Source organism: Chanodichthys erythropterus, chromosome 1 (genome assembly GCF_024489055.1).
Source record: "Chanodichthys erythropterus isolate Z2021 chromosome 1, ASM2448905v1, whole genome shotgun sequence".
Taxonomy (NCBI): Eukaryota; Metazoa; Chordata; class Actinopteri; order Cypriniformes; family Xenocyprididae; genus Chanodichthys; species Chanodichthys erythropterus.
Genome location: NC_090221.1, coordinates 8,502,332 through 8,518,914, shown reverse-complemented (window position 1 = coordinate 8,518,914; position 16,583 = coordinate 8,502,332). Strand labels below are relative to the sequence as shown.

Here is a 16,583-nt window from a genome sequence, read left to right as displayed (position 1 = left end):
TCTTCTGTCAAATCAACTTAAATAATTAATATGATTCAGATAACATAATATTTGGAATTTCTGTTGATTAAACCAAACACCTTCATTGTATTAACTCAAAATTTGAAGTACTCCATATATATACATATATGTATATGTATATATATGTATATATATATATATATATATATATATATATATATATATATATATATATATATATATATATATATATATATATATATATATATATATAATGATATATATATATATATATATATATATATATATATATAATATTTATATTTATATAATGATATATATATAATGATACTTATAAAATGAACATTTTTATCAAGCTTGTATGTTTATGTTCAGTTATTTCACTTTAATGGCAATGAAAAGGACCTATTAATTGCCAGTGAAATTACTGAACATAAACATATGAGCTTGATAAAAATGCTCATTACAGAAGAAAATTTCAGACGGCACTTAGAGGCTTTTGCATCTGAAGTCTTCATACATACATATATATATATATATATATATATATATATATATATATATATATATATATATATATATATATATATATATATATATATATATATATATATATATATATATATATATAAAATATTGTTTGGGTTTCGGTAAGATTTTAAATGTTTTTAAAAGAAGTTTTGTCTGCTCACCAAGGCTTAATTTATTTAATTAAAAATACAGTAAAAACAGTAATATTGTGAAATATTATTACAATTTAAAATAACTGTTTTCTATTTGAATATATTTGACAAAGTAATTTATTCCTGTGATGGCAAAGCTGAATTTTCAGCATCATTACTCCAGTCTTCAGTGTCACATGATCCTTTAGAAATCATTATAATATGCTGATTAGTTCCTCAAGACAATTGTACAATTGTAAAGAATAAATGTTTCTTGAGCAGCAAATTGACATATTAAAATGATTTCTGAAGGATCATGTGACACTGAAGACTGGATTAACAATGCTGAAAATTCAGCTTTGCCAACACAAGAATAAATTACATTTTAAAATATTTTAAATAGAAAACAGTCATTTATTTCAAAATATAACTTTTTTTACTGTATTTTTAATTAAGTAAATGCACCCTTGGTGAGCAGACGAAACTTCTTTTAAAAACATTAAAAATCTTTAACGATCCCAAACTTTTGAACGGTAGTGTGTATATATATATATATATATATATATATATATATATATATATATATATATATATATATATATATATATATATATATATATATATATATATAATATATATATATATATATATATAATATATATATATATATATTTAAAAATATTATTTTATATTATTATCTTTATACATATTTTATGTTGAATAATTATTAAACTTGATTATGCAGATATGAATTTTATGTATAGTAATGACTTCATATCAGAAAACTTAATGCCTAAAATGATCTAAAATTTTTCACTGTAGTATGTGAAGTCCTCAAAAGACCGTAGTACAGTGTCAAGGGGCAGTAGACAGTGCCTGGGGCAGTGAAGTACCTTCATATTTTGATAAATGCCCACACAGTTTCTGTAATTATGAGATAATGGCTTAGGTCAATGTCTCTGGCAGTCCATTTAAAGTTGAAGGTGAGGGATCACATGCCCACAAGCCATGAAAGTTTCTACTAATGACTGTGGTCAGACTTTCCATTAAACCACATATCTTGGATTTTCCTGAGCTGGTTTGTAACCGAGGAACACACTGAGTTTGTGCGAGCCGAAGGCTTTTATTGCACTGTTATTTACTTTATCTTTCCCAAACTGAATCTTACCCTCGTGTGCTCCATGCTGTGGAAGTCTGAGGTACTTTCTTTCATTAAAATCTTCCAGTTGCACTGTAAGACAACAGACGGCTTTGCTTTAGTCCATTAACTCTCCTGCCTCCCTGGCAGAGGAGCCCTATTCATAATCATATACTTCGTATACTTTTCATCAGCCCGTTGACTTTCCACTTCTTTTAATTGTGCACATATATTGATGTCTTTGAAGCAAGTCTAGCAAGAAACGTCATAATTCATGTGTCGTTGTTCTATAATTCATGCTTCTAATAACATCCTTTTAACATTTTTCTGTATTTTAACACAGCATGTTTTCCCCACAGCCCACATTAAACTTGCATGCTGATAGCTTTATAAATGGTTCTTAAGATCGCTCTTATGCATGCATCTGGCTGCGCTCTGTGTCTTCAGGCTTGTTAAGGAGGAGCGTAAGGCTGAAGTGTGTACACAGCACTCACCGAGCCTCCGTCAGAGCCGTCTTTTTCATCTGAGCTCTAACAGGGATACTTGCACGCCTGAGGCCTTTGAGCAAGGCTGCAGGATGGATTCAGGAATTTCTAGAAATTTTACTTAATAAGGAAGGAAGTTAGCAAGGCTCACATATGAAAGAAGCCTAGAGAACTCTAGAGAAATGATGTTCAACCAGGAGTCCCTGAAAGTTTTCCAAAGGGTCAGTGGTAAAGACGTATAATACAATACACAATTCGTGACATTTCTAACTAACTAATGATTTGTTAAGCTTTTTATTAGTTGATGGGCGCGATGACATGATTCTCATTTTTTGGAGGCAATCATTTATTAAAAAATATTTTAAATATTTTTGGGGAATATAAAGTAAAAAATATTAACTGTCCTGACATCATAACGATTGCAAAAATGTTTAATTAAGAAATGAAATGCTAGATTGGTCCTTTGCAAGTAATAGTCTTATGTTTTAGAAATAAATATCTTAAAATATCAGATAATTTGACCTTTTTATGACATAACCAGGTTTTAAAATGACATTAGTTTGAATATTATGAGTTATGTAGTTTATGACATTTGTTCAGTTTTTAAAAAGTCATGATGCAACCTTGCGAAAAATGTAATGATATTTATAAATTATGATATTTGTGAAAAAAATTAAGATCATGTTTTCAAGGTGTAGGCCTATGTAGAATATAATACTTTATACTTAATGTGGTTATGCCACATCAAAAATGTAAAATTTTGCTTAAAATGGTTTAAAAGTTTTTTTTTTCAAAACCATATAACACATAGGAATTTGGATGTTTTAAACTAGATTTTAAAGGGGACCTATTATGGGCTTTTTCAAAGTCTCGATTTTGTTTTTTGGGTGCACTAGAAGAAGTTTTCAAGCTTGAATGTTCAAAAACACATTATGTTTCCACATATTTTACATTATTGCATCACCTCTCATCCCAGTATGAAGCCCCTCCTTCTGAAAAGCACAGTGTGCTCCGATTGGTCAGCTGGACAAGTGTGTTGTGATTGGTCAACCGCTTCGAATGTGTTTTTGGGAACTCAGCCAAGCCACGCCCCTTTTTTGAGTATGACTTGGGTGGGAATTATTTAATGAGGAATATTGTGACATGCTCCAGAAGAAATCTCAAGACAATTGAGGTGTTTCAGGGAGTTTCAGAAACGGTGCTTATTGATATAGAGAATAACTGACTTTGGAGTGACTTTATGCTTTGTAACTTTGCAGACCTTTTCATGCTTCAACAGCAGCATTACACACTAAAGAAAGTTGAAAATGTAAAAAAATACATAATAGGATGCCTTTAAAATATCTTTCTTTATCTTGGACATTTTTATTTGTTAGTTATTAACCGTGAGTAAATCTATCTGTAAACCTATAATGAATTGGCTGAATGTCTGGGTGGGTGATCCTATAGGATTGAAAACCGCCGCTGCAGAACATCACAAATAAATGAGGTCTATACGGTCACATTCTCAATGCACAATATTTCTTCTGTAGACCAAGGCATCTAGATTTTTTCCTTTTCAAACAAATGTTTTTTGTTCCATTTTCAGAAGACAAACAATCTAATCAGCCGTATTTATGAGCAGTCTTTACTTAGAGACTGTGATGTAATATTTGTTTATGCTTCTCTGCTGGGAGCAATCTCCCTCCTGTAAAGTCCTTCACTTTTCCCTGACAGCTCGCAACTTCTCTAATAAAGTACATTTATCATCTGCAAACAGCAGACGTGCCGATGAAATTGTCTGTTTTGCTGAAGATAATTACTAAATCTGTCTGAGTTCTTTCTCCTTTCATACCTGCTCTCCTCTGCCAGCTCTCTCCCCTCCCCTCTACTCGCTACGCTATTGACAGCTTAATAAATTTGCCTCGGAATCTGAAATTAGCTCGATCGTATCTGTCACCAGTCCTTTGCAAGTATTGATTTTGGATATTAAGCCTGACGTTGTGCATATGAAAGGTGTCGTATATACGATATGGCAGGTTTGCTCATAATTTTTCGTTTCATATCCGTATTGGTGTGCTGCTGATGTGTGATCAGAAAGTGTGGGGTTTTTCATGCCGTTGTTGGTTTTTGATAGCATGTGATTTTAATGGGTTTATTTACACATTCCTAACAGGCGCTGTGTGCTTAGTAGATCAGCATTTTTTTTTTCCTTTTCCCTAAGGCAATTTCTTTAACATTTTATCTTCACATTTTAAAATTTGGCAGCACTTAAATCTCCTGCATTTTAATCTCTTGCATGGTCTATTAAATTATTTCAATCAACAAACTTGTAGAGTACATTTTTAAGACTTCTTGTTGGATTCGTATTCTCATCTTTGCTGGTGAACTGGTAAAGAGTGCCAATTTAATATGTCATAGTTCATTCAACAATTTTTCAGTACTACTGACTAGGATAGGGATGGGAATCATAAGGAATTTAATGAATTATCAGTTCTGATTCCTCTTAATTCTTTTAATTTTGAGGAAGAAATATTTGGAAAGCAGAAATGCAATTCTGTTGCCAAATGCTGGGATCATTTTCATAATAAATGTGCAACAATAAAGAACAAATATTTGGTAACATATTTCATTCAGTCCTTTATTTATTTATTTTTTAATAAAATAACACATTTCAAACTATTTTTTGTCCTTAAAATTAAATTTTTTTCTTCAAAATATTTATTATGTTCTTTTATGAGAGTTAGTTGAAATGTAGTTGCAGAGTTACTAAGTAGAATGTCTAAAGTACAAACCCGATTCCAAAAAAGTTGGGACACTGTAATTGTGAATAAAAAAGGAATGCAATCATTTACAAATCTCATAAACTTATATTTTATTCACAATAGAATATAGATAACATATCAAATGTTGAAAGTGAGACATTTTGAAATGTCATGCCAAATATTGGCTCATTTTGGATTTCATGAGAGCTACACATTCCCAAAAAGTTGGGACAGGTAGCAATAAGAGACTGGAAAAGTTAAATGTACATATAAGGAACAGCTGGAGGACCAATTTGCAACTTATTAGGTCAATTGGCAACAAAGAGCCTCTCAGAGTGGCAGGGGGGGGCTAAAGCTGGCTAAAAATGCTTTGGTGGACACACGGCCACGTAATTTGTTTTAGACTAAAAATGTTGACGCAATGAGGAATATTAAAAGCGTTTTCACCAGCAAAGGTTTGTGTTTTGTCAGTCATTAGATCAAACGTTTCATCCTACCTGTGAGATTGTCCTACCAGGGCGTACTGGGCATGTGCACATCAATATTTAGATTTTTTTTTTTTTTTTTATAAATATTTGCAATGTTTTAAAGGTAGGTTTAGGTTTAGGGTAGGGCTAGATATGGATGTTAATAAAGCCTCAAACCACATGAATATGATGCTGGTAGCACAATCCGATAGGCAGCATTTTCGTTGTCGAATTGTTCTACCTTTTAATGGGAGGTAGCAAAATCTGACAAGCTGAACCCTAATAATGACTAAACCTGACTGAATCTGAATGCAGGTACATTAAGTTGTTCCTTACCACACTGTAAAAAGTAATACGCTATATCTACTCCATAAAATTTTGGCAACAGATTACAAGCAATATCATTAATTAAATTCAACAGAGTTGAGTTGAGAATTGAGTTGGAATTAATCAAATGAATTCCTTAAATGTCAACCATTTAAAACAAAGACTATAGAACAACACAAGACGTGTCACTCGTATCGTTTTGAATGGGAGAAAGTGTAATGCGCAATATGGCGGTCCCGCCTTCTAAATAAGAGCCAATCACCGACTGGTAAAGTCATCATGTCACTGCAGCAGCCGTTAGAAGCGCCGGTTTCTATAGAAACAGTCAGACGCGCCTCTGAAACGTGGCAGAAGAGACACACATTTAGGTCTGCGCATGCGCATTAGCTTGATCCAGCCTAAAACATACAGTTTTTTGTCATGATTCGAGCGTTTGGATAAAACATTTATAAGACAGTTGTTGTCAGATTTCATTGGTGATTTCAAAAATAAAATGTAATTGTAAGGTTGGCGAACAGTTTTGGAGAATTTGATGTTTACCCATTCAAAGAGATAGGGCATGATGCCCAGGATGCCCGAGAGGCATTTCAAAGATGGCCGCCGAGTGAAATGACTTGTCTTAAAGGGACTTTGTTTAAAACGAGTAAAATTTAAGTAAAATTTAAACAAAAATATCTGAATAACAGACAGCATTGAAGACACCTGATGATAACAAGCAGAATCACTGAAGGAAATAGAAATACATGAATTAACAGAGGTTTAGATGTTGATGTTGATTTTATTGAAAATGTTTGGTCGCCATTATGGTTATCAGTGTTTCGTTTAGTTGGGCAGTTTGACTATTTGCTTTTTATGTCAGTTTGTGGTTTTTGTAATGCTGCTAATTTTACACATATAAATGTTAAATGGTTGATTTTTAAGAAATTCATTTGATTAATTCTAACTTAATTCTAATATGTTGAATTTAATTAATAGTATTGCTTGTAATTTGTTGCCACAATTTTATTGAGTCGATGGAGCATATTACTTTTTAAAGTGATTTTAAGTTATATCTGTTGCTGTTCACTGGAGAACATGTTCCTCTATGAGGAAGTGTGCTAGACTATGAATGTTTATTCTGTTTTATTTTTACCCTGTCCCTTTCAGTCTGACGCTCCACAATAGTTATGACAGTACTCCAAAGTGCTGCAAAAAGCCTCTCTTAAACACAGCAGTGACAATTTCGTCTCTGCCCAGATTGTGTTATGCCCTCCTTTTCTCCTACCCCATCATCATCTTCTGTGTCTGTGTGAACTGGAGCATTGGGACTCTTCTGAAGTTTGTTTACAGCACTATCAATCAACCTAGTGCCACCTCCACCCCCTCAGGTAGCTGACACTTCATTTGGCTCTGGTTTAAAAGCATGCTCTAAGATTCATGAGATGACAGAGAGTGACTGAGAACAAAGTTGCATGTAGGATGCTTTTTGAAAATAATAATGGAAATGAACATTTGAAAGGGCTGAAGCTTTGCGGAGCATAAGTTCTCTCGTTGCATGTGTAATCGCAAGATAATTGGCCACATTTCCAAATGTGGATCCGAAGCCCCAGGGAAAACAATTGCAATAGTCTCACTGATTTTCATAGCAGCTGTTTCCTAATCCTGGTTCACATGAAGAGAGGTCTGTTTGACTGGAATGCAATGGAATCCCATAATTCTCTCTGCCCAAAACAATCCTGTAAATGTGTCATTCGCTAGTTAATCAATGTTTGAAGTTCTGCAAGAGGAGACATGAATACTATTGTGTGTTGTTTTTTTCTATTTCAGTGGGAAATCATTTGCAATTCACAAAGTAACATTTAAAATGTGAGGAGATTTGATGTTTTATGCTTATTTATGAAACAAGCTAATAGATAAATGAACTTCTGTAAGATTTAGGTCATGTCCAATTCACAGAATATAGGCCTATGTATTAAATCCTCCTAGCCATTAACACACCGGAGACTTAATCAGGCATTGGTCATTTTTATTTTCTGTATCCTTGATGTTTGATTCAACAGAGATCAGATAGCATCGCTCTCTATCTTTTCCCACAGGGCATTAACATTTTTAGATCATTATTCATATGTGAGCCAAGAACTGAAGAACCTTCTTCCAGAGAACATATTTCTCAATAGGCTTTTCTCTCCCAGCAAATCCAATTACGCCTCTTTGATAGATAACCTTCAAATCTCGATTCCAGTATAACATATGTCAACAAATCACCTCTTCATTCACTTCATCCCTCTAAACAAGACGTTCCTGTCAGTGTGTTGACTTCAGTGTCTCTTTCATCCAATCCACTTGGGGAATTTCACTGCTTCAGACTTTAAATGGACAAGTTTTGCATAGTAGTGGTCTCTTGGGGTCCGTCTTTACCCTGATTATCTTTAATGAGTGTTTGTTCTCTGCTAATCAGTTCGGTATAAGACAAGAAGATAAAATGCAATGCACAGAAATTAAATAACATTTAAGTTGCATGTTTAATAGGTAATATGCACCATTCTCTGCAGCTCTCTCTGAGGCTTGACTCACAAAGCAAACATATTTTCAGATGGAATTTATAAAGTGCCACATCTGTTTACTTATTTATTGCAATGGCTGTAACAAATCTTGTGTCTCTCTCCTATTCTTCAGGCTCAGATCTGCAGGTGTGCCAGCCGAAAGGCCTGACCTGCTGTTCTCGCAAAATGGAGGAGCGCTACCTGCTCATTGCCAAACAGAATATGGAGTCAAATCTTCAGGCCACCAGCGCTCAGCTTAAAGTTCTCATCATTCAGAATGCTGCCCTCTTTCAAGGTTAGTTTCTGCAAAAACACAATGAATAATAAACACTGGGACTGGTTCACGAACCTCATGGATTTTCTGTTCGCAAAGTAATTTTTGCATAGATTATCGCAGTGAGTTGTGAAGCATGTGTAAAGGTGTGGTAACATTAGCGAAATTTCTCAGGCAAAAAAGGCCATTGTCTGTTGTTAATAGTGTAGTGATTTATGAAGCACTTCTCACATACAAGTTACTGTCAAACCAAGCAGCTTTCTGTTGGTCTATGTAGCGAATCTGTACGATTAACTTTAACCCATTGCAAAATATGCATGGGGAAATCTTTCACCGCCCTCATGCGAAATTCCTGATTGTATGTATTACTATTGAAATTACTGGATTTCACTCACGAAAATTTGTCGAACAGTGGTAACTGCGAATGCACCTTAAGATTTGCTGTTCTAGATGCGCTAGTGAGACCTTGAGTTAAAGGTGCCCTAGATTCAAAAAGTGAATTTACCTCGGCATAGTTAAATAACAAGAGTTCAGTACATGGAAATGACATACAGTGAGTCTCAAACACCATTGTTTCCTCCTACTTATATAAATCTCATTTGTTTAAAAGACCTCCGAAGAACAGGCGAATCTCAACATAACACCGACTGTTACGTAACAGTCGGGATCATTAATATGTACGACCCCAATATTTGCATATGCCAGCTCATGTTCCCAACATTATGAAAGGCAGTAGACAAGGGCAGGATGTCTGGATCTGTGCACAGCTGAATCATCAGACTAGGTAAGCAAGCAAGGACAATACCAAAAAATGGCAGATGGAGCAATAATAACTGACATGATCCATGATAACATGATATTTGTAGGGAAAACACCCTAGGAAGTAAAATTAGCTCAAATGAAATATTTAGGGAATTATAAAGAGTTGTTTAGATTACGACCGAGCAACTGATTCGTCCAGCGTTCATTTGCTCGAGCCGTAATAAGCTCTTGTAACGGATATAAATATCCAACAATCGTGAAAACACTGATTAGAGCACGGTAACTTGATCACAGTTTAAGACATTAAATCATAAAGCACATAATACAAGACACTTTCCTTTTAAAATCTACAAGAGATTTTATTTATTCTAACACAAACTAATCTAACACAAAGGCACGCACATACACACACACACACACACATTCATACGCGTTGCAGTAAGAAGGAAATGAGAGAGAAAGAGTTTTGAAAGAGAGAGAGAGAGAGAGTGATCTGATTAACCGAATTCCTATCAATGCATTTCAAGGACCAGAACGAACCATGAATCATTCATTTATGCACCAGTTCAGTTTTGGTCTGGAGGTACTTGCTTGCGTTGACTTAAAGGTGAATTTCCCTCGTCGTGCAGAGAGGGGTTTCCCAAGTCGATGATTGGTCCAGATCAGGTCCGTGTGGAACAATGAAGGAAGTCTCTTTGTCGCTGGAGTTGAAGCGGCAAAAGTCGTTGGTTGAACTTTGCGGCGAAACGTAGGACACAAGACTTTCAGCGGTAAAGGAAAATTAAGTAAAGAAAAGAAAAGTGAGTGAAGGTTGGATGGCTTGAATGGGCGGCTGGTCTGTTCTTCTTGTTACTCCATTGTTTTTGGTACTCTGGTCATGGTTTCTCTTACCAGAACTAACCAACTCCAGTTCGTTTACTAACCAACTTCTCTCCCTTCACTATCTTGCAATATGATCATTTAAACTTAGTTGTTTGTCACACCTCTGAGGAGTCTTGGCCAATCAGACATTGTCCTGTTTCAAGAGGGCCTTCCTCTGCCCCCAATAAAACATAAGTGTCACATCCTGGTCTGTCTCTGCTTTAGCAGATTGCCATTTTAACCTAATTGCTGTTAAATGGGATACAATACATTTTAAACAGATTTCATTCAAGTCAGGATATAGGAAAGGGGGAAAGAATCAAATTAAGTCCAAATAAGGCATACTTTCAATCATTCAGTCAAGAGTTAACACATTTAAATGAATTGTGAGTGTTTCTAAAGCCTAACTGTTTACAGGTAGTACTTGTGGACACATAATGCAAAATGTATGTAGTTAAAAGATGTTTGATAAGTCCGTTAAAATTGTTGGAACAATTTTGAAGCAGATTTATTTGTTCAACAGTCTCTTTGGCTCTCCTGTGAAGTAAGGAAACAAAAGGGGTCTGGATTGTCTCTCTGTCTTCTTGGGTGACCCTTTGGTATGTCGCTTCTGCTATCAGGAAGCATGTGTCGTAAAAGTAATCAGCCTGGCTTTATCTGCAGACGGTTCGGAGCCGGAACCTCAATTCTGAATTAGAATTATGTTTTGAAAGAATCATCTAAATGATTCATTTGTCTGGTTCGTCCACAGTTCTTACATATCCCCCCTTGGTTCGGCGATGTGTTGAGATGAAGACATCGGCGAACACTGTAGAAAAATGGACACGAAGCAGACACACACAAAGCAACAACAAAACAACACCTCCATGATTGACCACTATACTGGTGCAGGGCATTAGATTATCTGAGTACTGATGGATTAAGTTCAATTTTGGGAGTGTTATTCTACATTGTGTGATTAAATTGTTAGTTTCCATCTCTTCTAACTTATTCTAGGTTGTCTGGTGACATCATTTGTGGTAAAAATGATGTGACCCATCATGGAGCTCTCTCGGGCTCACATTCGAATTTTCAAATGGCTTTCAGACCTTAGGCGTGGTGCGTCAATCCTAATGTCATGACCTTGACCCTTATGGGGCAGACAGGTATTTTACCTTATAAAGAAGAAGGGAAAGAGAGGAGGAGGAAAACAAAACAAAATAAAACACTTAAGTGTTTCCTGGTATGGCTAACACTACTGCGTGCATCTAAGATGTCATGTACCAGCTTAATGAAAGGTGTTCTACTTGTTGGGCAGATGGTTGCATGTTTCTTATGGTGAATGTAGCTAAGTCGATGTTGAGCTAGGTTCTGACACTAATATCTGTCTGTAGGAAGAGCATGTTGGTGAGTATGTTAATGTAGTGTAGTGTAAAATGTAATGTAGTGCAGTGTAGGTATGGTCAGATCTGGTTCAGTCTGTCTTGCTCCCCCTTTTCTTGAAGGGCTTAGATGAAGATTGGCTCTTTGCATCTTGGACTTGGGATGAGAGATCATCCCTAATTTGATGGGAGTCAGTCCAGTGAGGCAGGAAGTTCTTTGGCAGAAGGTAGGAGGAAGTTTGACATGGCTGTGTTGAGCTGTGGTGCAAAACTTTGTCTCCTACGTTGCATTCCTTTTGTAATGCCTTCTGGTTGTGACAGACTGTCTGACCTTCTGTGCTTACTGTTGTTACTGTTGCACAAGCATGGTTCTTGAGATGGGAACTCGTTGGGTTTATTGGTGGGTGATGAGTAACCAGAACTGTGTTCTCTGGTACTATTGAGTTTCCAGCGGTGTTTGGCTGCAAGAGACCGCTTCGTTCTGTGCTGTTGTAGAACAGATGGCAGTCATCTCCATTTGGAAGGTGGATCAGGTGATCACTGACCTTCCGTTCCGTCTCTAGTCATAACGAGGGTGACTGATCCTTGTGATCGTCGCTGTTTATGTTGTTTGCAAAGAACGCTGTAATTTGCCTCATCAGTTGTTCCATGTCTTCTGAGGTGGAACTGTCTTGTTCTTGGGCGTTCTTGTTCTCAGTGCTTTGTTTAACTGAGTGATGCAGAGGTGGGTTCCGCCGTCGCTTACCCACAGTGGATGCATTTGAATGTGTTGGTTGGTGGACTTTGGCTGTCCAGTTTGGATCCCAGATGTTTCTTTCTGGTGGGTTTCTTGAGAAGTGTGGCTGGTCCCATGGCATTTTCCAGCTGTCGGTGTGGAAGCTGTCAGTGGCATGGGGATCACGTTCTCCGTGTCCTTTATGACAGGCTGTGGCATTGTCATGCCACTGGCTGTCTTGCAGTGCACGGCTTGAGTCTTGGCTGCCGGAGTTTGAAATTGTGGCTGTTTTCAAACCTTTCTTTGAGTTCATCTTCTGTTTGATGTAGGCCTTGTGTGTCAAGTCACGTAGCTGTTGGATTGACATTGTGCTTGGGCAGGCCATTACGCCAAGATGGTGACTTAGTCCAGGGTGCAGGTTTCTCAGGAAGAGGGTTTTGAAGTTCACATCCTCTTCAAGTTCAGGTTCGTGATGTGCACCTAAGTAGGCTTGTCGGAAACGGTTGTAGTAAGCTTGGGGAGTCTCTTGTCGACCTTGTTTGGTTTCCAAGGCGACTAATAGTCCATGTTCAGACTCTGGGCCTGTAAATTCTTTGATCAGTGACTCACATAATAGCTGGTAGTTGTGCTTAACGTGAACAGGTTGTCGATCTAAGAAGCTTCGTACCTCTGGGCTGGATGTGGACCTGAGGAGATACAACCTGTCTCTGTCAGTCACATTGGGTCTCACCTCTAGGTAGAAGTCAATATCTCGGAGGTAAGTCTGGATGTTGTGGTTCTCCATGGAGTTCGGGTTGAACTGTGTGATGTTCTTAGCCAGCTTGTTAAGGTCTTTAAGGGTCATCTTGTGTGCAAATTTGGGGTCTGCATGGATGAGCTCTCTTTGGTTGACAGGGAAGAAATCTGTAGTGAAGGCCGGTGATGTTGTGGGTTGTGGCCACTCACTTCTTCCGTTGCATGGCAGTTCTTGGATGGGGGACTCTGTTGTGCTCAGCTGTGGTGATGCTGAGGGAGGCCCCTCCCTTCTTGACTCTAGTTTCTGGGTGTGAACATGTTTAAGTTCATTTCTGACCATGTAGAGCTTGCCGTTGGCATCGTCTAATTGTTGGTTTAGATGGTCCATTTCAGTGCTGTACCATTTCAAATGGTCTTCCAGAGCATTGATTTTAAAGTTCTTATCTTTAATGTCAGAATTGGCATTTTCTAGTTGGTTTACCAGGTGACATTGGACAGTCTTTAATTCTTGCTTGTCACGTTCCGCAACTGCAAGGGCTTCTTGGAGCTTGTCAACTTGTTCCTTTGTTTCTTGCTCCACAAGTTTGTCTTGAGCATTCACCTTGTGCTGGTCTGCGCAGCGCTGGATGTGCATCAGCTCTCTCAGGAACTCAGTGGTCTGACGTTTGAAGTCGTCTTGGACTTTCACTTCCAGCTTGTCTATGCGGCTCTGGGCACGTGTCAGCTCCTCCTGTAGGTGGGTGATGTGCTTGTCGCTTAGTTTCAGCTGGGCTGTGAAGGCAATGCTTAGAGAATTGGTTATCTTGCCTAGTTCAGTGTGGTCTTGGTTCTGGCTTGAATCATGCGTCGGGAATCTTCTCAGAATTATGATTATTATTAAAAATAATAACAGTTCAATTGTCTTTGGCATGAGGCAGTTTGTAATGCCGCTGAGCCAGGCGTCCACATCTTGGGCAGTGGGGTTTTCCGTCTGCGACATGTTGGCACGCTGGGGAGAAGAGACTGACACAGATCTGTGTGGGGTGCAAGCCTATATGTGGTGGAACAGCTAAGTGTCGTTCAGTGAATGTACACCAATCGTGAAGTGTGATGGCTACGTGTTGGTCTCAGAGTGTAGACAGGTAGGCTAGTGATGAGAAGGCTTTGTCACTCAACTGAGTAAGAGAGAGAAAAAGTTAAAACAAATTTCAATAGATGAAATTTTTCTATAAATATTTTCTATTAATGAAAAACTGTTTTCAACTCGTGATGTGAGGACTTTGTCACTCAACTGAGAAAGGGAAAAGAGAGAAAATGTTAAAACAAATTGTACGTTTTTTTTTTTTAATTTAGAGAAATATTTATTTCAAATAAATATTTTCTATTAATGAACAACTGTTTCTAAAACTAAAAGAAAAGAAAATATATATATTATTGTTTATGTTCGCAAGGACAATAAGACAATAATAATGCTGATACCTCTTTTCTTAGTTTGACAGGATTGACACCACACACCTTCAGTTGAACTGCTTACCAGGGATGCTGTGAAGGCAACGGTTGCTCAACACTTGTCTCTGTTAAATGTTCTTGGAGGAAATATCAAAATTTAAATTGCGTTTACAAATGCAGGGAGTATGGAGAACACAAAAGGGTTTGATTAAAATCAAAAACCTAATGAATTGTTTCTTTGGAAAGATTGTGTTTCTCTTTCTTTAGAATTGATTGATGGTTCGTCCAAGCTTGATCCCTACAAAAGTGAAGAATAGGATGCAAGAAAGCAGGAAACACGTGAGGAAAAGGAAAGGAGAAGAAAGGAGACCAGATCCACAAATGGCTCTGAAGCCTTTGTCTAATTACGAGGATATAATTGGTAGTTGATGGACAACTAACCCATGAGAATAAAAATGTTAGTAAGAGAGGGTTGTCTCTGATTGGTTTGAAACTCGTAATAAGTTATCAATGTCTCCTAAAAAGGCTCAGGTGTGTCGTTCCTAAGCTAGAATACAAAGAGGAAAGGAAAAAAGGTAAGAAAGAGAAAAAATGAAAATAATGGGATGAGATAAGAAAAAGGGAATTAAACAAAGAGGTAAATGAATAAATAAAATAGAGTGGCTAAGTGTATAACCAAGAAAAGGAAAAGAAAGATGTAACTCAATAAAATAATGAACAAATGTGAGTCAAAATTAGGAAAAACTTTGGTGGAATAAGTTTGCTTAAACTTTTAAAGTTCAAGGCTTATTCATACCTGAAGTAATTAGATCTAAAATATAATTTTAGTTATGAAAATTATGAAATTAGAAATAATGGAAATTTGGAAATGTAGAAATCATTTAAAATTACTTTCTAGAAAAATAGGATTTCAATTTCAATTTAATTAGTTTTATTAAATTCAAATTTGACAATTAAAAATTCTAAGCCAGTATTTCTTTTTCAAGTCAAATGCAGGTAAAACGATTAATAATTGTAAACCAATATTTTTCTATTTAAAGTAAAATATAGGTAAGGTAATCAGTGAGAAAGTCAAGGGGAAAATAAGGACAGACCAACAAGTGTACATAAAATTGAAGTGTTTTAAATGGTTAAATCACTTAGTTGCTAAAACAGACACTGCGTTCACACAATGATGTTAACTAGCTTAGCTTCGAGGCTAAAGGCTTTAGCATATGAACTTCAATGTAAACAACTGCAGAGGTTAGCTTTAGCAACACCGTGCGGTTTGTTTACAATGACGTTCTTCCGGAAGCGTTGGTTAAGACTTCCGTGCCACGACTGTAACTATGGCGACCAAACTAAATGATAGTGGCGAACATGTGAATTACATCAAATACATGTAACTGTACAAATGAAAGACACATGCACGTACAATCAAGCGTTACGTGAAATGTCGGCGCATTTCAACTCTATAAATAAGAGACACCACTCGTAGCTGTTTTACGACGTGGGGCTTAAACTTAAAGTGATAGCTTTCTGCTGTAATAGATGGAAAAATCGCGACCTCGGAGGGTCTCTTTGCGTGCAAAATATAACAGTTTCAAATCACAAATTGCGCTCGGACATACGTAGTGTTACACGAGCTCAAACAAGCAAACGTATAGCGTTTAGCAAAAGGGAGAATATAGCAGATTGAGTACAGTGGAACACGCACTATAACCAGTTTAGCTATAAATATAAAACAAGCAAGCGTATAGCGTTACTGTTTTACAAAGGGGAAAATAGCAGATTGAGTACAGTGGAACACGCACTATAACCAGTTTAGCTATAAATATAAAACAAGCAAGCGTATAGCGTTACTGTTTTACAAAGGGAGAATATAGCAGATTTAGTACAGTGGAACACGCACTGACACTTTGGCTATAAATATATGGTTTTAGAAACAGATCGAGGAACACGCTCGATCTTGCCGTTCTGTGAGGAGAGTATTCGTCCTGCACAGACTATTTAAACTAAATGCAGTTTATTTTCAATTCAGCTCTCTGATACACATTAACGTTATTATAGCTATTTGAATGACGCTGGAACACGCAGACATCAGGATAGCTATAAACAAGGCATTCTAGAATTTAAGGAAC

General features: G+C 36.7%; 1 protein-coding gene across 1 annotated transcript in view; it reads left to right on the top strand.

The window, feature by feature from the left end:
• gpc3 (glypican 3) overlaps positions 1–16,583 on the top strand; it is a 194,103-nt gene that overhangs the window by 5,034 nt on the left and 172,486 nt on the right. Inside the window, exon 2 of the mRNA XM_067386460.1 lies at positions 8,461–8,622. Coding sequence (XP_067242561.1) covers positions 8,461–8,622 — 162 coding nt within the window. The remainder of the gene's footprint in view (positions 1–8,460; positions 8,623–16,583) is intronic.